At 35.3% G+C, this 24,025-nt stretch overlaps 1 protein-coding gene across 1 annotated transcript in view; it reads right to left on the reverse strand.

Annotated features, from left to right (window-relative positions):
• The window catches only part of LOC150095344 (dystrobrevin beta-like), a 243,568-nt gene that overhangs the window by 214,167 nt on the left and 5,376 nt on the right, over positions 1 to 24,025 (reverse strand). Inside the window, 1 exon segment of the mRNA XM_090410663.1 lies at positions 18,813 to 19,026. Within this exon segment, the coding sequence (XP_090266789.1) occupies positions 18,813 to 19,026 (214 nt within the window).

Genomic DNA, 24,025 nt, shown 5'->3' on the forward strand with positions numbered 1-24,025 from the left:
AGTGTTGGACCATCCACCTTACTTGCTGGATTTAGCTCCATGTGACTTTTACCTTTTTCCAAAGTTGAAATCTGCATTGAAGGGCACCCATTTTCAGTCAGTGGATGAGGCAAAGGAGAAAAACGGCAGTGGCACTGAAGCAGATAACACCTAATGACTTGCAGCACTGCTTCCAACAATGGAAAATTTGTGTGCAATGGTGTATAGATAGAGGAGGGGAGTATGTTGAAGGGAATAACAATTAAGTTGTACAATTGTAATAATAAACCACATTTTGCAACCAGTCTCATTATTTAATAGCCACACCTCGTAAATTCCACTTCCTTCCCTGCCTGTGACCATTCCTTCTCCCAGTCATGTCCTCATAGTTGAAATCTCCATAATAATTACTTAACCTGTACTTATCATGCTAATTTGTGAGTGCATGTCATCTACATTCTCCCTTATACCCCATGGATTATAGCAGCAACCAGTTACATATTTAGTCCTGTTGGCCTCTATCTCACACTAAATTCAAATGAACTACCCTCTGAATCCCTGTTCCTGTGATGTACTTTTACTTTTTTTTTTGGATTAATCACCTGCTATCATTAACCCCTCCCTTGCCCCATCCTGATCCTTCTATCTTCTCTGAAGACACTATATCCCTTACATTCTATTCCTATGACCATATCTTCTGTCAACCACATCTCACTAATGCCTATAACTTTTGGCCAAGCTGTGCTACCCAATGCCAAAAACTCCTCAACCTTATTTCAAATACTTCTGTCATTCATATATAAACTGTGGTACCCACAACTTCCCTTATACCTTGTGTTACTTAGCCTACTCGATTTAACAAGGGATGCTACATTTTGCATCATGTGATTACTCCCCCACTTACTAACCTCTAGGTTGCCTAAACCCAAGTTCACCTACATCCCCCTCCAAACATTTAGTTTTCCTGACATTGTGCTCCCAAACTTCCACTGAACAACACTTTCTCAAGATTACTGACACCAAATCTATTTAGATACAAGCTGTTCACCTTATATCCATCCTTCCTTTCAAACTCATTTCACAGGTTCACAAGCTCCATATCATTCCTCCTGCATAATCTGCACTGACTCATTTGCAATCATAGCTCTCCATCTCAGCTCACCTCTATTAAACCATAACAACAGACTCACTACTTTCTCACTCTACTTTTTCATATGAACTAGCAACTCTTTCATGTCTTCTTGCATACCACACTTGTCACATGCTAAATCATTTGTACCAGCCAAAATAAACATCGCTTTCTCCTTAACTCTCTGCATTCTTAGAGCATAACTGACATCCTTTATCTTAGCACCAGGAAAACAAATTTTGTCACACTCTCCTCGAGGACTCCTCACATCGATGAATCAACATACACAATTCGATTGTTATTTTCACATTTTTTGCTCTTTCGTGTTCTGTTTTCTCTCCCCTTTCTTTTGTGTCTGTGTCATACCATCTGTCAGGTGTTTCTTAAACAACTTAATCTCACATTTTGCTCTGTAAAGACTTTTCCATTACTTTCTGGTCATTGTCTTCATTTTCCACTGTGGCATTCATACATTCACTCATATCACATCCAACAATAACTAGACCAATCGCATTATCGTGTATTTCATCTTTCAGCTCACTGCTATCACTCTTCTTAATCTCTTCACACTTCTGACATTCACTTGTGAAACACTTTTGACAAATGCATTCTCCAATTTCATTCTCCTTCCAAAAATTTCTCATTTCAGGAAGACCATAAATTTTGCACATCTTGCAGCAAACATAATCACGCATGTTAAAATCGCATGCCACAATACAGTATACAAGAAAACAAATATTAAACCTTTAAAATCAGAAAATTAAACACGCTACCGCTTAGAGTAAATCACACAAAAACTCATAAATATAATGACGTAAAAAGAATGATTTAATTAATGCTAGAGACTTCCGAAAAGAAGTTATTGTCCAGAACCGACAACCAGATGATATATCTAATATCTGATGATCTGTAATATTTGATGATATATTGGATGGCAATAATAATGATGATAATAATAATTGCATAACATATTTGATGGTAACAGCAAAATGTTTAATTTGACAACAAGTAGGAATTACTTGTGCTCTCTCTCTCCGACAACTTAACTCTTAACTAAAAGTCTTCCTAATATTAACATACATTTTGTCAGATATGGCCTCATTGTCGAAGACAGAAATAATGTACAATGAACAATATATACTATGATACTAGGAAAACTGTTGCTAACATCCCTAGATGGCCATTATCAAATGAGATTTTCATCTTATATACAAGGGTGGTCTGAAAAGTTCTCGGCCGTAGATGGCAACACTAACAGCAAAAATTTTTTTTTCTAAGTTGGTATATCTGTCACAGGCATCTATGTGAAATTGCAAGTCATTCTTTCAAGTAGTTTGTTTTATACAGCTGTATGAAGCAAAAGTGTTGTCTGCATCCCTTGAAATGGAAAAAATTGAGTATCATGAGGTTATAAAATTCTTTGTAAAAGAAGGTTTAATGCCAAAAGAAATTCATTTGAATTTAATAAAAGTTTATGGGCACTCTTCTCCTTCATTTTCGACAATTAAGAAATAGGCTGCCGAGTTTAAACGTGGCCGTACCAGCTTTGAAGATAATCCACGTGAAGGCCATCCAAAAAGTGTAACAACACCAGAAATCATTGATCAAGTGCAGGATATGGTATTGGATGACCGGCGAGTCAAAGTGAGTGAAATTGCTGAGACTACGGGCATTTCAAAAGAACGTGTAGGATATATTTTGCATGAAGAATTGCATATGAAAAAGCTTTGCACAAGATGGGTACCGTGCTTATCACAGTTAAGCTCACAGCAGATCTAAAACAGACTCGCATGAAAATCTCTGAACAGTGATTGGAGCATTTTAACAAGAATAAAACTGATTTTGTGCACCAACTCTTTACTATGGATGAGACTTGGATTCACCATTACATGCTAGAATCCAAACAGTGGACAGAAGTCGGTTGTTCAGCACCAAAAAAAAAGACAAAGTCTGTTCCATCAGCAGGAAAGGTCATGGCATCAGTGTTTTGGGATGCTAAAGGCATTTTTTTTATTAATTATCTTGAAAAGGGTAAAACAATAACTGGGGAATATTGACTTTATTGACAGACCTTTTCTATAAGCTTGGCAATCCAATTATTTTCTCATGAAAAAATTCATGAGAAAAAATCCAGTTTGCAGAAGATAAAAATCATCTTTCATCAGGACAATGCACCTGTCCACAAAGGTGTTTCAGCAATGGGAAAATTAAGGGATCTGCGCTATGAATTGTTGGAACATCCACCCTATTCCCAGATTTGGCTCGCTCTGACTTCTCTCTTCCCAAAACTAAAACTTTTCCTCACTGGTCAGCGTTTTTCTTCGAATCAAGAGATGATTGCAGCTGTAGAGGGGTAATTTTACAGATCTTACTGAGAACCACTACAGGGACGGGTTAATGACAGTGAAGCATCGCTGGAATAAATGTATTAGTTTAAGGGTGATTATGTTGAAAAATAAAATAATTTTGAAATTATAAATTCGCGTTTTCATTGTTAGGCCGAGAACTTTCCAGACCACCCTCATAAATGTCTTTATTATGCTATGTTATAAAACAGCTCCAATAATGATTTTTTAATAATTAATAAAAACCCGTGTAACAATTTTACCACAGAGTCAGTTAAAGTATTAATTTAGAAGCAGAACATTTAATATTTAAAGTGGCATCTCCTCCTTCCAATTTAAGTAGATATGAAGTTTTATCTCTCTCTCTGATGGAAATAAGAATACTGTTAAAACGGTCAGACAATGGACAAGTAGTGCAAGGTAAAAAGGAATGTTTAGAAAACTCAACTTTCTAGTAGAGGACAATTCTACTTACCACTGCATTTCCAGAGATGCTATATAATCTCAAATTAAATAAATCAAACAAGCTTCTAGATAAGAATAAAACCTGAGAAAGAAAGAACAACAACAAGAAAAATGATCATGTTTTCATTATGCTGGAGTTCATAGACTGTAAGGAATTCCTAAAGTGCTTAATGGAAATGTGCCACTTGGTCTAATAACGGATTCAATAGGTCCTATGTAAAAGTTAGCCAAACATATATCTAAAACATTTTCTGTCTTTACAATTCTTCTTAGATAAAAAATATAAATAAAAATTTAAAAAAATACAGAGATTACAAGAATTCTGTTCCTGTGTTATTACCTACTGACAATTTAATCAACTTGGATATTGTTTCACTTTTTCTCTAACATTTCCCTAAATGATACATTAAAATCATTGCATTGTAAATTTATTTCATTTTGCTACTGATGCTTATTAGTTATTTTATGTTAGAAAAACTTTCTAAGCAAACATAAGTGACAAAAGGAATTTTCAATTTCTTATGTTGGCTATTTATTGCATGTCGCATATTGACCAGAATATTTTACATACACCTTCACCCTCCATTTGTCTATGCAGTTCTCTTTAGTAAATAAAATTTTTTGTAGTTTGGAACTCTTATCAGATTTAGATGCTTTTCTGCATATAATTAACTATACTTTCAAGAATAAAATTCACTCTGGAAGAAGCCAATAACAGTCCTTTCTTAGATATTTATCTTAAGATAACAGAGTGGTACTTTGCAGTTTCATTTATCGAAAGAAAACATAACACAAAACATACATCAATGCCACTTCCATTCATCATTCTTCCCAAAAATTTAATACTTTTGAAACCTTAGTTCATCATACATGTTCTTTATATTACATTGATGCTCTTTTACAGAACATCATCAAATTCCTGAAATATACCCTCATAGGTGTACAGGATATGATAGTGCTACATGAAAAATTTACATCATTACTAACTTCCTATCTATAATTTTCCTCCAAATCTATCTGTTACCTGTCAAGACTCCAATATTATCAGAGCTTATATTTCTGATTCTAAGGCACTTTTTACTGTATCAATCCACCTATATCTTTGTCTTCCTCTGGGTCTTTTTCCTGGCAAACTGGCAGAGAACACTTGAATAGATGATCTTTCCTCTACCATTCTGTTTAAGTGACCATACCACCTGAGATTAGCTCTGCTAAAGCATTCCTGGATACTGACAATGTCAAATTCTTTTCTAATATCCTCATTTTTAATATGATGTTGCTACTGATGCCATCTGTTCACTCCTTTAATCTTTCTCAGGAATCTCATATCTGCGGTCTCTAGTCTTTGGTCAAGCGTTTTTCTTCTGACCCAGCTCTCAGATCCATAAGTTAAAATTAGCTTGAACACTGTCTTGTATACACCTAATTTAGTGTTGTGGCAAATTTCTCTCTTATTCCATATAAATTTATTCAGTGTACTTCCTACCATACCAGCTTTGTTGATTCTGTTGTCTATTTCCATATTCACTAAAAATCGTGCCTAAGTAGCTGAAATATGTTACTTATTCTATAGGTTCTCCATTCACAATGCAGTTGATATTTTCGATGTTTCTGCCTATTTCCATTGTTATTGTCTTTTTAATACTGACCTTCATACCATATCTATTAAAACAGTTATTCAATTTAGTCAGGGAATCTTGCAAACTTGTAGCGGATTTATTCAGAAGTACAACATTGTCCGCATAAAGCAAAGAGCCAACACTAACATCTCCAATTCTGATATCATGTTTAATACCACTTTCCTTCATAATGTGATCCATATAGATAATGAATAACAGAGGGGATAATGTACATCCCTGTCTCACACTAGATTTAACATTAAACCACCTTCCTGTACCACCTTCATTCCTTCAATTCTAACTGCTGACTTACAACTCAAATAAAGACTAAGTATTGCTTGATATAATGCCTCATTCACACCATATAACTAGCGTTTCGAATAGCTTCTCTCTTGGCATCTTGTCATATGCCTTTTCCAGATCTACAAAACTTAAATACAGACCTTTGTTATATATCCATGATTTCCCAACTAACTGTTGTAAAGTGAAAATCTGATCCTGACAGCCTCTATTTGAATCCAGCTTGTTCTTCAACAAGCTTCCCTTCAACAATACTTTTCAACCATTTCTCAAGTATACTTGCATATATCTTACCAGGAACACTCAGTAGAAAAATACCTCTGTAATTCTCACATTGAGTTTTATTTCCCTTTTTATATATGGGTACTATGAGAGCTATACTCCAATAATCTGGAATTCATCACCCTGTCCAGGCCATCTGAGCTATGCAGAGCAGCCACTGTAAGACTTTTATTATGACCAAAAATGCTCCATACTTGAGCATTTCTGGTCAAATATCATCTACTCCTGCTGCCTTTCCACATTTCAGGCTTTTGATGGCTTTTTCTACTAAGTATGGATATACATTTCATTTAGCAATTTTTTGAAGTAATTACTCCATATGTCAAGGATATCTTTTTCTCCTGTTTTCATGTCACCTTTATCATCTCTAATTCCTTTTACAGCACTCTTTCCTCCATTTCTGAGCTTCTTCAACAACCTTCAGAATATCTTGCCACCTTCTCGATATTTATTTTCTATGTTCTTACCAAAGTCCTCCCATATCTTTTGTTTGGCTAGTTTTACACAGTGTTTAGCTTTCTTACAAATTATATATTTAATTTAATCCTTTATCCAAGCGTAAGCAAACAAAGTTTGCACTTGAAGTATTTTCAGGACTAGGGCAAACTCATGGCAAAAGTGGACTAAGTTCTGACCACTTTCCTCAGTATCCCATAATTCAAAGCACATCTCCTTGCAGACATGTATAATGCTATGCATTATGGGAAGAGTCACTAACCAGACCAGTTTCGACCATTATTGAGGTCTCTTCAGTGGGAGTGAGACCAGAGGTGATACCAAGGTTGAAGCAATGCAGAAGTCATATTTCCACATACCAGTTGCTAAAAGGTGTCACACCCTATTATTAAGTTACTCTGGATTAGAGAAAGATGTTGGAAGTTTTTTCACTTGGTTAGACTATAAATTATATATTTAATTTAATCCTTAATCCAAGTGTAAGCAAACAAAAGTTTGAAGTATTTTCAGGACTGGGGCAACTCTTTTGGGACACCTTTTGGCAACTTGCATATGGAAATAGGACTTCTGCATTGCTTCAACCTTGGTATCACCTCTGGTTCTGGCTCCCACTGAAGAGACCTCAATAAAGGTCAAAACCGGTCTGGGTGGTGACTCTTCCCACAATGTATAGCATTATACATGTCCACAAGGAGATTTTCTTTGCATTATGGGATACTAAGGTAAGTGATCAGAACTCAGTCCACCTTTAGAAATATATACACGTTTACACAAGAATAATGTTTAATTTGCCAAATATTTCGGTCTGAATATTACAGACCATCTTCAGTGGCTACATACGAATAGTTTTAAAAAACAAGGTGGAATACGAACAATTGATCATTCACACATAGCGATATAACATCACACGGCTCATTCTAAGTATTAGAAGAGTAAACATTTTTAAAGTCATAATTAAAGATATTAATTCAGAAATTCATATAATAATCTTAAATAACATTAGACTAATATAGGAAATTTACAAAAAAAAAATTAATGCTTTATCCTGATTAAACTCCCCAAATTTTTGATATAGATATACAGTCATTACGATTCAAGTTAGGATGTTGAAGTAAGGCCTCCACACTTTCTTTAAATAAACGTTCAAATTTGTAGCAACATCTATGTAGGAGGAGATTCTTGGACCAAAGGATGTTGTGGCTTGTTTCTAATCCATTCTGAGCTAATCCAGATTTTTCGAGTTTGTTGCGTTGAATTGATGATTGATGCTCATGAATTCTTTTTTGTATAGAAGATCCAGTTTGTCCAAAGTAGGAAAGATTACAATTACAAGGAACTTGATACACACCAGGTAGAGACAAGGTTGAGTGTTTATCTTTAGATGAAGGAAAATGGGTGGATAAGTTGTTAATAGGTGTATAAGTCGCTGTTAAATCATATTTCTTCAGAATTCTTGAAATTGGTTCTGAAATTCCAGAAATGTAAGGAATTGGAACTCTATGTATTGAATCTTTGCTGTTCTGTGTTGGATTGTAAGAATCGAAAAGATGTTGTGTACTCTTTTCAGAGAAGCCATTTAGTTTCATGTGATGTTTGATAGTCGAAAGTTCTTTCTGTAATAAATGAGAAGTTGAACAGTTAGTTTTGGCTCATCAGATTAAACATGTTATGATTCCTGTTTTTTTGACAAGGATGATGAGCAGATTCTTTCAGAATATAACGACCTGTGAAAGTTGGTTTTCTGTAAACTGTTGTTGTAAGAATACCTGAAGGTGAACGGATGAGAAGGACGTCTAAAAATGATAACTTGTCTTTTTCAATCTCAATGATAAACTTTATACAAGGATGTAAGGAATTGATACTTGCTTAAAAGGAAGGCAAGGAGTCTCTGTTGTGAGGCCATACAGCAAAGATGTCATCTGTATATCTAACCCAAAAGGATGGTTGAGGGAATATAGATGAGAACAGGACTGCTTCTAGATGTTCTAAATAAAAGTTGGCAAGAGCAGGAAAGAGTGGACTTCCCATGGCTGTTCCTTCCACTTGGTTGTAAAATTTGTTTTGACATGAGAAATATCCAGAGTGCATTACGAAATCAAATAACTCTTTATAATATCTTGTGGGAAGATGTCACAAGTAATTCTAAAGTCTCTTTGAGAGGTGCATTCATATATAAAATTCTATATCAAAGATAACCATAAGATCTGTAGGTTGTAAAGTGATGTTTTTCAATTTATTTAAGAAATCAGAAGAGTTTTTCAAAAAAGAGCATGAGTTGCCAATGTGTGATTTCAATAATTTAGATAGATATTTGGCTATGCAATAAGTAGGAGAATCAATACAATCCACTATAGGGTGAAGAGGAATATCTGTCCTGTGTATTTTAGGTAGACCATAAAACCTAGGAGGCCTTGCAAAAGGAGTTTGTCTTTCAATAGGGTCTACATCCAAACTTATGACCTCATTTAGCAGCAAATTTAATTTCTTCAGTTGTCTGTTGGTTGAATCGTAATTGAGTTCTTGGTATGTTGAGCGATCTCGAAATAAAAGGAAAGTTTTCTTCTATAGTTTAAAAAGTCCATAATTACTGTCACTTTTCCCTTGTCAGCTTTAGTAATAATGAGGTGACTGTTGTTTCTTAAGGAACGTATAGCTTTCTTTTCAGAAGGAGATATGTTCGAAGGAGGAAGCTTGGCTTTAAGTAGCGAAGAAGCAACTTCAAGATGGAGAGCATTAGCTTTTTCACTTGACAGATGAATGAGGTGCCGTTCGATATTAACTAGAAAATCTAGATATGGAATTTGTTTTAGGGACTATAGAGAAATCATGTCCTTTTGAGAGGATGAGTGTTTCACTATTAGTTAAAGGCCAACCGGATACGTTGACAATCCAATTACCTGTAACTTGGAACGTCTTGATTTGTTTCGAAACAAGAACATCATATTTGTGGTTTAGATGTTGATTCTGTTTTTTATACGAACGTTGTAAAGAGCGTTTAGCTACATTCAGAACTATGTTTGAAAGATGTGGTTCTAAGTTTGTGGAGATATAGGTACGGAGATCAGAAACTTGATGAATGTCAATAGCCAGATCATGTTTAGCTGCTCTGAGTTGATTACGGATTAAAGATAAACTAATATTCCTGTAAATATTATGAGCTCCAGGAGATTTAATGGTTTCTTTAATCTTAGCGAAATTAGGAATTACCTTGTTGTCGCGGCATTTTTTTAAAAAGATGATCCTCGCTTGCAACTTACCTTGAGTTACTGATAGTTTATCTAATTTACCGTTTTTTTGGTGAAGTTTTCCCTGTGAAAGAATAAAATTTTATTTTTTAATGATACTTGTGACATAATGATTAGAAATATATACACGTTTACACAAGAATAATGTTTAATTTGCCAAATACTTCTCATACGTTCACCTTCAGGTATTCTTACAACAACAGTTTACAGAAAACCGTTGTTGTAAGCTCATTGGATTAATCATAAAATGTTTAATCCAACGAGCTAAAATTAACTGTTCAACTTCTCCTTTATTACAGAAAGAACTTTCGACTATCAAACATCACATGAAATTAAATGGCTTCTCCGAAAAGAGTACACAACATCTTTGATTCTTACAATCAAACACAGAACAGCAAAGATTCAATATGTCGAGTTCCAATTCCTTACATTTCTGGGATTTCAGAACCAATTTCAAGAATTCTGAAGAAATATGATTTAACAGCGACTTATACACCTATTAATAAATTATCCACCCATTTTCCTTCATCTAAAGATAAATGCTCAACCATGTCTCTACCTGGTGTGTATCAAGTTCCTTGTAATTGTATTCTTTCCTACTTTGGACAAACTGGACGTTCTATACAAAAAAGAAAATCATCAATTCAACAGAAAAAAACCTAAGAAATCTGGATTAGCTCAGCATAGATTAGAAACAAGCCACAACATCCTTTGGTCCAAGACTCTCCTCCTACACAGATGTCGCTACAAATTTGAACGTTTATTTAAAGTGTGGAGGCCTTAATTCAACGTCCTAACTTGAATCATAATGACTGTATATCTATATCAAAAATTTGGGAAAGTTTAATCAGCATAAAACATTAATTTTTTTTTTTTTTTTGTAAATTTCCTATATTAGTCTTATGTTATTTAAGATGATTATATGAATTTCTGAATTAATATCTTTAATTATGACTTTAAAAATGTTTACTCTTCTAATACTTAGCGATATGACATCACGCAGCACATTCTATGTGAGAATGATCCATTGTATTCCACCTTGTTCGTATTCCACCTTGTTTTTTAAAACTATTCCTATATAAATTTCTGAAATATTTGGCAAATTAAACATTATTCTTGTGTAAATGTGTATATATTTCTAATCATTATGTTACAAGTATCGTTAAAAAATCAGTACACCTTTGCCACGAGTTGCCCCAGTCCTGAAGATACTTTAGGCGCAGACTTTGTTTTGCTTACACTTGAATAAAGGATTAAACTAAATATATAATTTATAATCTATCCAAGTGAAAACAACTTCCAATAGCTTTCTTACATTTGTCTCTGTATCCTCTAAGAGCACAAGCTGACTCATTTGCTAGGAACTTTTGATATGCTTTTTTTTCTTTTCCTTCACTGCCTCTTTAACTTCACGTGTCCAACATGGAGTTCTGATTTTTCTATCCTTACAGACAACCTCATCACATGCCTCTCTGGCTGAATCAATCAGTGTTTTCTTCAGTGCTTGCCACTGAATCTCCAAGGCTTGGCTCTTGTTCTCAGATTCTTTCATTTTTTCTTGAATGATGTTTGTGTATTTTAGTCTACAGTTCACATCTGAGAGCTGATCAACTTTTATTCACAACTTTCTTACATGTTTTTCTTTTCAATATGAAATTCAATTTTATCCTGCTCAAGACTAAGTGGTGATCACTTTCAAATCCTCTGTACACTCTGATGTCCTGCACCAAGGAGAAACATCACTATCAACAATAATGTAGTCAATGAGACTTGTTATTCCTAGCCTCTTCTCTCCATGTGAATTTGTGCACATTTTTATGTTAGAATATTGTGTTAGTAATAACCAGTCATGTCCTGAGCAGAAATCCAACAGATATTTACCATTATTATTAGCTTTGCTCTTTTCTCCAAATTTTCCCAATATATTTTTGTATGTCTGACAATCATTTCCTACTCTGCTATTTAGATCCCCAACAAGGACCAACTTTTCCTTTTTCATTGTGTCATTTGCTTTCTCTAAAGCCTCAAAAAATTCCTGTACACTTCTGTGGGAGCATAGGCACAAATAAGTCTCATTGTCCAGTTCCCCCATTTTCATATTTGCCCACATCAATGTACTTGGGACTGCCAGCCATTCAAGAAGATTAGCCTCACATTTAGTGTTGAATAATATGGCTACTCCTTTTCCTTGATTGTTATTGCCTGAATATAACATTTTGTATATATTACTCAGAAAGATCTCACCACAGTTTTTGCCTTTTATGTTTCGGTCACCTCTATTATGTCGATCTGGTACTTATACAATTCCTTAGCTAGCTCCATTTCTTTGCCATTCAGGCTTCTTATGTTGATAGTACCGATCTCGAACTCTGGTGATGTTGAGTTGGGGTGGGTTTTAGGATTTGTTCCCGTAGGTTACTTTTTGCTGTTTGCCCTGGTTCCACTGGCAAATGCATATTAAATCCACTTTCCTCTCTAAAGGTTACAACTAGAATATCATTTCTAATATAATGAACAACTTCAGAAGAACACTTAAGATTTTTATTTCTTAAGTCAAAACTATCCAGACTTCTATATATTCTAAACCTGCAGGTTACCTTCATCCTATTCAAATTAGTGATATTTTTAGGCTCTCTAGATCAACTTTTCCTTCTATCCATCCAAAAGTGTGTGTGTGTATATTTTATGTTAGGTCCATATACGAGAGGTTGGCTTATCAACCTATAGTACTTTAGTACATATATGGGTAGTGGGTTGGGAAAGGAGAAACTTGTTGACATTAGATTTAAAAGCCTGTATATTGTATTCCTTGGGAAATACATCCAGGGGAAGACTGTTCCACAGTACAGCAGTAGCAGGGATGAAGGACGAGTAAAAGAAACTTGTTCTGTGGGTTTCAAGGTGTACTGTGAAAGAATTTTGGGCAGCAGCTGTATGTGTTCCAATGAGCTTAGTATAGAGTGGGGGAAATTATTCATGCTATTTCAGATGAACATTTTCCATGGAAATATTTATAGACTATACAAATTGCAGAGACTAAACGTCTATGTGAAAGTGAGGAGAGTTAGCTGGTAAGAGATGGGTCATTTATCAGTCTAATTGCTCTCCTCTGTATTGAGTCAAGCATTTTGAGGGAGCTTTCAGGAGGCCCTCCAAATGTGAGAACAGTATTCGATAACTGGGCGGATTTGTGATTTGTATAAGGTTAACAACTGTTTAGAGGTGAAGTAACATCTTCAACAAAAGAGAAATCCTAGTTTTTTGGAAGCTGAGGATGCAATGGTTGTGATGTGTTTATGCCAGGAGGGGCCTGATGTCAAGATAATTCCGAGAAGAGAAATCTCATCTGGGAATTTGAGTGTTATCAAAAATAATACTGGGGAAAAATGGTTCTTTTTTGTGGGAAATAAGACAGAACTGGGTTTTACTAGCATTGAAGTTGACGAGTTTATCTAAACCCCCATTGGAGGATGGCTTGGAGTCAGAATTAAGGAAAATTGTAGTTGATGTTCTGTGGATTGAAGTGAGTAAGGTAAGGTTTATGAAATGAAAGGGAGGAGTGCAATGTGCTGTCATCTGAAAAACTGTATTGGGTTGGAGGTCAACTGAAGTAGGTCATTGATATACAGAAAGAAGAGGGTTGATGAGAGAACCGAACCTTGTGGGACCCCAGCATTAGTTGGATTATGAGAGGACAGGGAGCTGTCTACCATAACACATAGTGTGCATCCAGACAGAAAGCTGGCAATCCATCTGCTGAAGTTCTGAGACAGTCCAAATGATGGGAGTTTGCTTAGTAAGGCTTTAGAGATATCAAGCGCAACCACTTGGGATTCACCAAATTTCTCCATGGCATTTTGTCCAGAGATAAGAGAGCAGATCACTTGTTGATCGGCATCAAGAGAATCCATACTGGTGGTCGCTTAATAGCTGGGTACCTTCAAGGTAGAGAGATGAGGAGTTGAGAACTGATGGTTTTCTCCATCACTTTAGATAGGACTGAGGTGAGCGAGATAGAGCAGTAGTTAAATGGTAGCGATTTGTCACTCTTTTAGGATATATACCATTGGAGCAAGAGTGTATGTACAGACAGCATAGGATAGGAGTCAGTTCATTGCTCTTATAGCTTTATGTATTATGAAGAGACTAACAGATTTTTGTGGTAGATTTAAAAGAGTACCAGAACTGTATTCTTTTCCATGAGTCAGACAATTCAGTTCTTGCAAATCAAGCTATATCTCCCAGATGCTGAATTTCTTCCAAAAAATATTTAAGTGATACATAAAAACCATTTTTTAATGAAAATATTATACAAACAGAACTTTTGAGCTCTGATTAATCAGCTTAATTTAAATAAGAATGACTGATTCAAATTTTATCTATTTTGAGAAACGATTTTACTAACTGGGAGAGAGAAGGTGTTCATTCGTTTCTGCTATAAATTAATTACTTTTAACCTTGAACTAAGGTTAAACACATTTTCCTAATTTTTTTAATTGTTATGCTCTTCTCTTCTTAGCCATACATTTACTTTCATAATGGTAAGGAGATATGACAAAAAAAAATTCTTAATAAAATATTTACATAATTTTTCCTTTTTTTAAATTATTTTTACTCCATTAGGCTCTATCTCACCAAACAGACTTAATCCCATTTTCTTTACTTGTACTACCATTGGCATTTGAGTTTTTAACTCTAGTTAGATTTAATTCTTCTTCTCAACCATTAGCATTATTTCCCTGCGCTTTCTATCTCATCTATTTTCATGTCTATTTGGCAATCAGACAAATCAGGTCTTGCAAATCAAGACCTGAGTACTGTGACTTTATGAATGTTGGAATGTGGTACACTTGGTCTTACCTGCTTTTTATGAACAATGTATTGCTATATGAAACTTGAAGACTGCCGTAACTGGGCTCTGCATGCTAAAATTTATGGACTTTAAAGAATGTTTTAAGTTTATTATTTATGGTTAATCTCTCTTTCTCTGCAGAAATGTCCATAAGATTATCATAATTAATCCTATATACAACTGGTGTAATAATTTTCTTTCTTCTGCTACAGTTTGTTTCTTTTCTATTTCATCTGTAATATATGATTTTAAATTATCTAAAACAACAAATCAGATAATATCCAGCACCTCAAACACAAGGCTGTCTGTGATAGCATGAGAGGATTTATCAATAGCAAAAGGTCAATAACTTTGCCTCCACTAGGGGAGAATCATCATGCAGTTTTGATCTGGAAGGATCAAGCATGTGGAATTTTGTGTTAAGAAGAGTAAATATACAGAGTCAATGATTAGGATAAATTTTGGAAGTTGCTTGGCACAAGAAGCTGAAAGGAAATAAGGTTAGTAGTTTAAGGGAAGCACTAACGGACTACATGGTAAGGAAATCAAGTGGAAGTAAAATGGATGACTGATATCATTAATAAAAGCCAAAGGAAAAATAAAGAGAAATATGATCAGCAAATCCATAAGGAGTACAAGCACAGAAAGTGTGAAGAAAGGCCAGCATGGTAAAGAAAGCAAAATCAGGTTGTGAAAGAAAATTAGCAAAGCAAGCCAAAGGAAATGAAATCCCAAAGAGTTCTTTCATTAAATGGCAAGTAAAAGGAAGAAGGATTGGGGAAGAAAATTTTAATGAATAAAGATGGCAAATGGCAGACAGGCAGATGCAGAAATAGTTGAATTACTTACTGCTGTCATTGTTTTGAGAGGATATATCATCCAAGCAGATGAAAATGTAGCAGATAAATTGGAGGTATTCAGAATATTAAAAAATCTCAATGCACTTATATGATTGGATGGTATATCAATCTGTATCTGTGCATGCACAACAGAAATGACAGCACCTCTGAGTGAGTTGTTAAAGTCTAAGCAATGGCAGAGTTTCAGAAGAGAGGAAAGAAATCCAAGGATTCTGTTACAAGACAGAAATAACAAATTACCAACTGGTTAAAGTACTGGAAAAGTTGGTTAAGGATAGAATATAGGAATGGATGGACAAGAATATGATACCTTGTATTTGGTGGCAGCATAGCTTTGTAAAAAGGTCTTTTCATGGTAATTTAATAATTTTCTCTAATAAAGTGACAGTTGAGTCAGATAAAGGAAATGTCTATACTGTAGAGTTATACTGTCGAACATTGCAAATACTGGTTTCCATAAATTATGGAACAAAGAGAAAAAAATCACGATAACTCTAAAACTCTGTGATGAATTTTTATGCAATTCGATGAAAAGCAGTATAATATGAATGCAAAAGAAACACCTACAAAAATTGTAAATAGTTTAATTCAGTAACAAATGGATATATGAAGACAACAGTCAAAAACAAGAGGTCAAAATCAGATTGTCAAAGTGCCTCAATAAGGAATGTGATCACCTGTCACAGGAACACAGCACTCAACAATGTTTCATACTTTACAATGGTTTCCAGGAACTCAGTTGATTAAAACAACCATTGCTCCTGCAAAGCTCTCATTTGGAAGGAAGATAGAGTAGCAACACATCTAACTAGAGCATCCCAGACATACTCAATAAGTTAAGGTCAGGAGACCAGGCTGGACAATCCATATGAATGATAGTCTCTTCTTGAAGATATTGACTTACAAGATTTGCTCAATGAGGATGAGCGTTATTTATCCTATAAGATGATGTTCTCCCTATTTCACCCACATATGGATCATATGTGGGTGAAATAGGGAGAACATAAGGGTCCAGACCATAATTTATAAGTTGCAGCATTCATGATTCTGCTAGGAAGCACGTACAAGTTAGTGTCCACCCACTAAGATGTTTCCCAAAACCAACATATTACCTCTAATATAAGTGTCACTTTCATAGATATTAGAGGGATGATAACATGCCCTGGTTCTCTCAAGATCAGAGCAAATTGTAACTCATCTGTAAACAATACTAACTCCCAATGGGATGGGGGTCCAGTTGACTTGGGGGCCTTGCCCATTTGGCATGGGAAACAGGGGCAAGCCAACTACCAGTTGCCTAGCATATGGATCACCTCCATGAAGCCTTTTGAACAGAAAGTGAAAGATACCACAGTTCCTGTAGCCAATGCAAGGTCAGATCATGGCTGATTCAGGATGGCACTCCTGTTTTGGCAAGCAGATAATCTGAGATATGGATCACTCACTATGGTTGAATCTTTTGCTGAATCACTGGGATGCTGTCTGTAACTGGTTTCACAGTCTGAATCATAGAATGACTCACATGCAACCACCTGACTATTTCTGCCTGACTTTGACCAGCCTCTAGTATTACGATGGCTTGCCTGAATTCATCAGTTAAATATCTTGCAGCTGTGTTCAAGAAATATGCTATAAAAAATGTCTCATTCTAAATCCAGACACGAAATGGAAAACCACTCCAAAATGCCCACTTTTATGCTGTTTCTAAGTATACGTTCATTTGTATACTTAGAAACAGCATCACTTTTGCATAATGCACTTGACTTTAAAATGTCCCTCCTCCCCCAAATTATCATGATTTTCCCTTAATTTATGGAAACCAGCGTATATGGAGTGGATATAAAGTTGGTGACATGCATAAAATGAAAGCTGAGAAACAGATATCAAAGCATAGTGTATAGTAGAGAAAAAGTAAGGAATTGGCAGGTGACTAGGACTTTGTACTTGAGGCACTGCTATTTAATTTGTATTAACATCTGTTATCTTGTGTGTTCTTCTGGCCTATTTGTGGCAGGATTTTTCATCCTATCTTGTAGGATAAAAAGATATGGAGGGTAGATATGGACTGTTCAGAGCACAAACTGCAAAAGGAGGAATAATACCACAAAAGATACATTGATGTTGAAATGAGTAGGGACAAGAAAGTTATTTCTTTATAACTGATGCAACTAGACTACTGTGTACAGATTTGGTCATCTAGGTGTCATTAGATGAGTAAGTAAAGAAGATCCAGAGGCATGTGACCAACATGATGACAGGTCTATAAAATGCTCCTTATAAAGACAGATTAAAGGACTGTTGATTACAAAATTTGGTCAATAGGCAGAAAAGAGAAATAAGACAGAGAAATAAGTTACTAAGAGAAGTGTAGGAGAGAGATGCAGAATAAATTTTCCAATGCATGATAAGAGGGAAGGAGAATAAGTAGTCACTTCTAAGTTTTGCAAGAGTATGGTTAGCAAAAGTGTAAGGACTAATTTTTTCTTTCATGTAGAGTGGCGAATGGGTGGAAATGCTTTGAATGAGTTTACGAAGAGGTATTATTACTGTATGGACACCTCCATAGAGTCGAAACACTCATCGCAAGAGACAAACTATCCATACAATCTATCATACCTAGGAAGCCACAAGGAAGTTATTTTGCATCCATTATTTCACATCATTATACTACCTCATCTCTTATCAAATCTGCTTCGGCACCTCCAAATGTGGTAAACTTTGCCAGCCTGGTTGGCTGAGTGGTTAGCATATCCGCTCTCCAGCCAAAAGGCTGCGGGTTCGAAACCTGCCGTGGGCATGGATGTTGTGATTGTCTGAAAGTACTAGTGGTGGTAGTCAGCAGTAGATGTCGTTGGTGTTAGATGATGAAGGTTGGTGGAGTAGTGAGACAAAGAGTGGTGGAGTAGATGCCCTCCCTTGATGAGTCTATGGACTCCCTGGAGGTGTGATGTAATAATAATAATAACTCCCTATTCCACCACCACTAATAAACTATATAGACAACACATTTTAAACCAATTTTATTATTACTTCTGTATGTTTTAAAGAGGTTTTTAAAATAAATCATGTTCTTCCAAAAATTGCATATATTGCATAATCTTTTATCTCTTTCACAGTTTGTCAACATCCATATATTATAATATATAATGTATTCTTTGAATTTAAATTTAAAAAAAAAATGAACTAATGTTACCTGCATAAACAAGCACATCTAAGTATAAATGCATATAGAGAGGAAAATCTTTTTTTTTTTTTTTTTTCACACCTCAGCTAGACTTACAAGTCATAGGTAGCCAGAAGCCAGTTGACTAGCAGTGCAGTACAGTGGTCAATATCTATCTGCTGAGATGAAGGAAGTCTTTTGTTAAGTTGGTAATAAATAGATGACACCAAAGATTCCGACCTAGACACATTTACCTCCATCCTAGGTTCCAATGTATTCAGCCCATTTTCCCTAAATGCCTCAATAATGTTCCATATGTCCACCAAATTTACTATTAAATAAAATAAAAAAGTAACCATTATGATACAGTTAAAACAGATAATAACATACAGGGGTGGTCTGAAAAGTTCTCGGCCTAACAATGAAAAAACAAATTTATAATTTCAAATTTGTTTTTTTTTATTGTTATTTTTCAACATAATCTCATTTAAGACTAACACAATTATTCCAGCGATGCTCCAGCACCATTATCCAGTCCCTGTAGTGGTTCTCAGTAAGATCTACAAAATACCCCTCTACAGCTGCAATCACCTCTTGATTCAAAGAAAAATGCTGACAAGCAAGGAAGAGTTTTATTTTGGAGAAAAGATAGAAGTCAGAAGGAGCCAAATCTGGGGGCACAATTCATAGTGTGGATCCCTTAATTTTCCCATTGCCAAAAGACTTGTGGGCAGGTGCATTGTCCTGATGAAAGATGATTTTTTTCTTCTGCAAACCAGGTATTTTTCCATGAATTTTTTCATCTAGTCTAGTTAAAAGATCAGAATAATATTCCCCAGTTATTGTTTTACCCTTTTCAAGATAATTAATAAACAAAATGCCTTTAGCACCCAAAACGCTGATGCCATGACCTTTCCTGCTGATGGAACCGACTTTGTCACTTCTTTGGCGCTGAACAACCAGCTTCTATCCATTGTTTTGACTGCTGTTTGGATTCTAGTGTGTAATGATGAATCCAAGTCTCATCCATATTAATAAATTGATGCACAAAATCAGTTTTATTCTTGCTAAAACGCTCCAAGCACTGTTCAGAGATTTTCATGTGAGTGCGTTTTTGATCTGTTGTGAGCAAGCGCATCACCCACCTTGCACAAAGCTGTTTGATATGCAATTCTTCATGCAAAATATATCCTACACGTTCTTTTGAAATGCCTATAGTCTCAGCAATTTCATGCTCTTTGACTCGCTGGTCATCCAATACTATATCGTGCACTTGATCAATGATCTGGTATTGCTACACTTTTTGGACGTCCCTCACTTGGAACATCTTCAAGGCTGGTACGGGCAAGTTTAAACTCGGCAGCCCATTTCTTAATTGTCAAAAAAGAAGCAGAAGAGTGCCCATGAACTTTTATGAACTTCAAATGAATTTCTTTTGCCATTAAACCTTCTCTTACAAAGAATTTTATAACTGCACAATAATAAATTTTATCCATTCCAAGGGATGCAGACAATACTTTTGCCTCAGACAGCTGTACAAAACAAACTACTTGATAGAATAGCTTGCAATTTCACATTGATGCTTATGACAGATGTACCAACTTAGAAAAAAAAATCTTGCTCATAGTGTTGCCATCTATGGTCGAAGCCGAGAACTTTTCAGACCACCCTCATAAAATGAAACTTTTCACAGCAAGAGAAGAGAGAAATAAGTTCTATGAAGAGTAACTCAAAATTAAAAGCTATTTGATATCACACATTTAATATATTCAGGGCTTGTCTGGACTAAACTTGTTTTCCAGACTGATAAAATTACAAATCTATCTCTATAACTACACCTAACCACAAAGAGAACAGATCCTAGTTATTCTGTTTAATGTCCAATCCCTCTAGCCAGTTTGGCCCTGTATACACACTTGAAAACAAATTTATTGTAGCAACTCTATAATATTGGCAGTTCAGTTATAAGTAACCTTTCAGATTAAGTTAATGCTTTATAGATATTTAAGGGTGAAATATATGAAAATTACTTTTATTAATGAAACAAAAAAAAAATATTAAAAATGATCATTGAAAGTGCTCTGGAGATGGCTGAGCCCATGTATATGCTTACCCGGTTGCAGGATAATAGCATTTATGATATAAACAATATCAAAATCTGAAAGTGTGGATTCATGAAACAGCCAGAGAAAATCCATAATTGTTATTAAATGAAAGAAAGAAGGACATTAGGCTTAGTTAGATTTTAAAAGGTAAACAACTCTGGAATGTTATAGTCCTCAAACAGAAGGCAAAACAGGTTGTAGGAAGTGAGAGAGGCTTAGAGAATAGTGTGAATAATTTGTACTCCAAATATTTGGAACTCTAAAATGAACATAACATTGCAGGGACTGGAAGAAGTACTTTTCAGGAACACTTACTGAAAAAAGACAGCACTTTAAAGAATAATGCGAATGCTGTTTAGACAGTCAAAGCAGTATAATATAAAGATGTAACCTAACCCTAGTTCTCTGACTATTCGTCAGAACTGTGAGTGAGTGTGAGAGAGAAAGTATCTCTTATGAATTTTTTTTAATCAATTATATATGAACAATTATATTTTTATAGTTATTTTAATTAAATAATGTTTCTTTTGTATTACATCTCTCTTTTCTTAATCATAAGATTAAGATAAATGAATGTAATATATGGATTTTGGGGAAAACAGTTCTAGTTTTCCCCAAACTTGATAGTTTGGAGAAAACTAGAACTGTTTTTAAAAGCAGACAAATATATTGAAAATAAATCAAATACTTACTTAAATAATACTCATGGTAAGGACCTAACCTGGCTTTATAAAAGTAAGAAAATATATTTTAAAAAATACATATGCTGAACCCATTTAAAAAGTAGTATCATTATGCAGAAGCTACATAAAATGAAAATGCAATGGAGGGTATATAAGGTGAAAGGTGATCAGCAAGCTCATGAGTAGTAAAAAGCAAAGGAAATTAGCTGAACAGGCCAAAACAAATTCAAAGATTTCTAGTGATAGGTGGTGAGTAAAAGGATAGGCTATGAAAGGATAACATTACTTGAAGCTGATAGTAGGAATGCAACAGAAGCAAATAAAACAGTTGAGTTACTGAGTGATCACTTTACAGGGATATATCTATTCTATTCCCTCAGCCATATGGCTGGTAAGAGTAGCCATATGCTACCATACTAGGGAAATGATTATGAGCAAGGTGGTTTTCCCGTTGCCTTCCTTGCCATACTATATCTTATGACTGTAGCCTGTGTGTTCACGGGACCGGTTTTCCTGCTTGCGGATGAGAAACCCCAGATAAACTGGTGGAAAAAACCCTGCTGTCCATGCCCAAGACCGGCTAACTTGGCTATGGCTGAGGAAGATCCTTAAGCTCCTTACATCATAGACAGGAATCGAACCTAGGACATTCCTTCCCCAGGCATATGGTTGTGAAGTGCATATGCCACTAGGTTAACTGCACAAACAAGGATGTATCATCCAGGTGAAAATATTGCAGTGACAGAAACTGCTATGGGAATAGAGGTGGATGAACTGAAGGTACTTAAGATATTGCAGAATTGCAATATGAATGTGGCCATAGGATTAGACTGGACATTGGCTCTCAAATTACAAGAATGTGCAAATGAATTTGTATTACCTCTAACTAGGCTGTGTAACTTAAGTCTGTTTGGTAATGTACTGAGGAAGTGGAAGGAAGGCAAAATGGTTTTGCTGATTACCTTACAAAGCAAAAGCACAAAATTTGAGGACAATTCAATTTCAGAAGTAGTGGTAAAGGTGCCAGAGAAGTTGATTGCAAGCAAAATTTGGGAAAGACAGGATAACAATTTCATACTCTGTGGAAGACAGCATTACTTGTGAATGGTAGGTCATACCTTGCTAATTTATTTTATAAAGAGTGACAGTGAAGTGATATAAAGGGAATAACTATTATTATTATTATTACCCTAAGATCCCATAGAGTCAAAGACTCATCTAGGAGGTGTCACAGAGCTCATCATACCCCTTAAACTCATTCAAATTTTCTGCAGACACCACAGTCTCAGGCAAGGCATTCCAATCATTCACAATTCTACATGCAAAAAAACCTGCCTTTCACTCCATTATTCACACCCTCCTTATACAGCTTCCCAGGGTGACCTCTTGTTCTCCCACCATTTTATGAAAAACCTCTTCAACACTGATCCCATAACAACTCCTTACCAACTTGTACATCTCTATCATATCACCCCTCTTCCTTCTATTCATTATATAACAATATTGCTGGATTTTGCAAAGGTGTTTGACAGGAATTGTGTTACACTCATTGGAGCAAATGGAGATGGATATGAAGAGTTGTGATATGAATACAAGTATGCAGATGAACAGACATTAAAAATAGTAGATGGAGGGGTAGAATCCAGGAAAGGGCAGGTGACTAGTGACATGACTTTGTGCTTAGACCACTGCTATTTAATTTGTACAGCAATGATGCCATGTATGATCTGAAAGAAACTGTTTGCTGATGATGGAAAAATTGAATAGTGTAATAATTACTTAAGGCAATGTACAAAACTTATAGAATGATGTAAATAAGCTGACAGTACGGCCAAAAGATAATGGATACCAGTTTAATGTAGAAAGGTGTTAACTTATGCATTTTGGAATGAAAAGATAACAAACTATGTACTATACTGATGGAAATATACCTCAGGAAACTGATGAAGGTAAAAATTTGGAGGGGGGGGTGAATAGGGAATTGAGGTTCAGTCACTTTTGCACCAGTTGAGTGCAAAAGTGACTCATAGGATTACTAGGTTACTGAACATTGACAAGTAGCAATAAGGAGGTTATTCCAAGATATAAGCCTTTGATGCACCACATCTAGATCCTGCACATGTGGTAACACCCAGGTTTCATGTATTTGAAGAAGTGGCAGAGAGGATCTCAGGATGAGTGACCTGTGGAATGCTCCCTAGAAGGACAGATTGAAGGTTTGCAAGTTGCAAATCTGATATAAATGAATAGACATTGATTATCACTCATGTTGATGTTTAATGAAAAAAATGCATCTAAAGATAATAACTAACTAAAATTATTTAGCTTATTAGATTATTAAGTCAATATTTCACCTCGGTAACAAAAGCATCTTCATGGACACAAAGAAATATAATAAGCATGTGCATGCAGGCACACCACAAAAAAGGCAAACACAGACATTGTAAAATGTGGGCTCCTAGTCCTAACAGTCATAGAACATTTTGAAAGAATGGCCTAAACTCTGCCCCTCTCAAACCCACAACATAGATATGTTATGTTA

This window comes from Typopeltis vanoorti, chromosome 20, assembly GCF_054136105.1.
Source record: "Typopeltis vanoorti isolate ZY-2024b chromosome 20, IOZ_Tvanoo_1.0, whole genome shotgun sequence".
Classification (NCBI taxonomy): domain Eukaryota; kingdom Metazoa; phylum Arthropoda; class Arachnida; order Uropygi; family Thelyphonidae; genus Typopeltis; species Typopeltis vanoorti.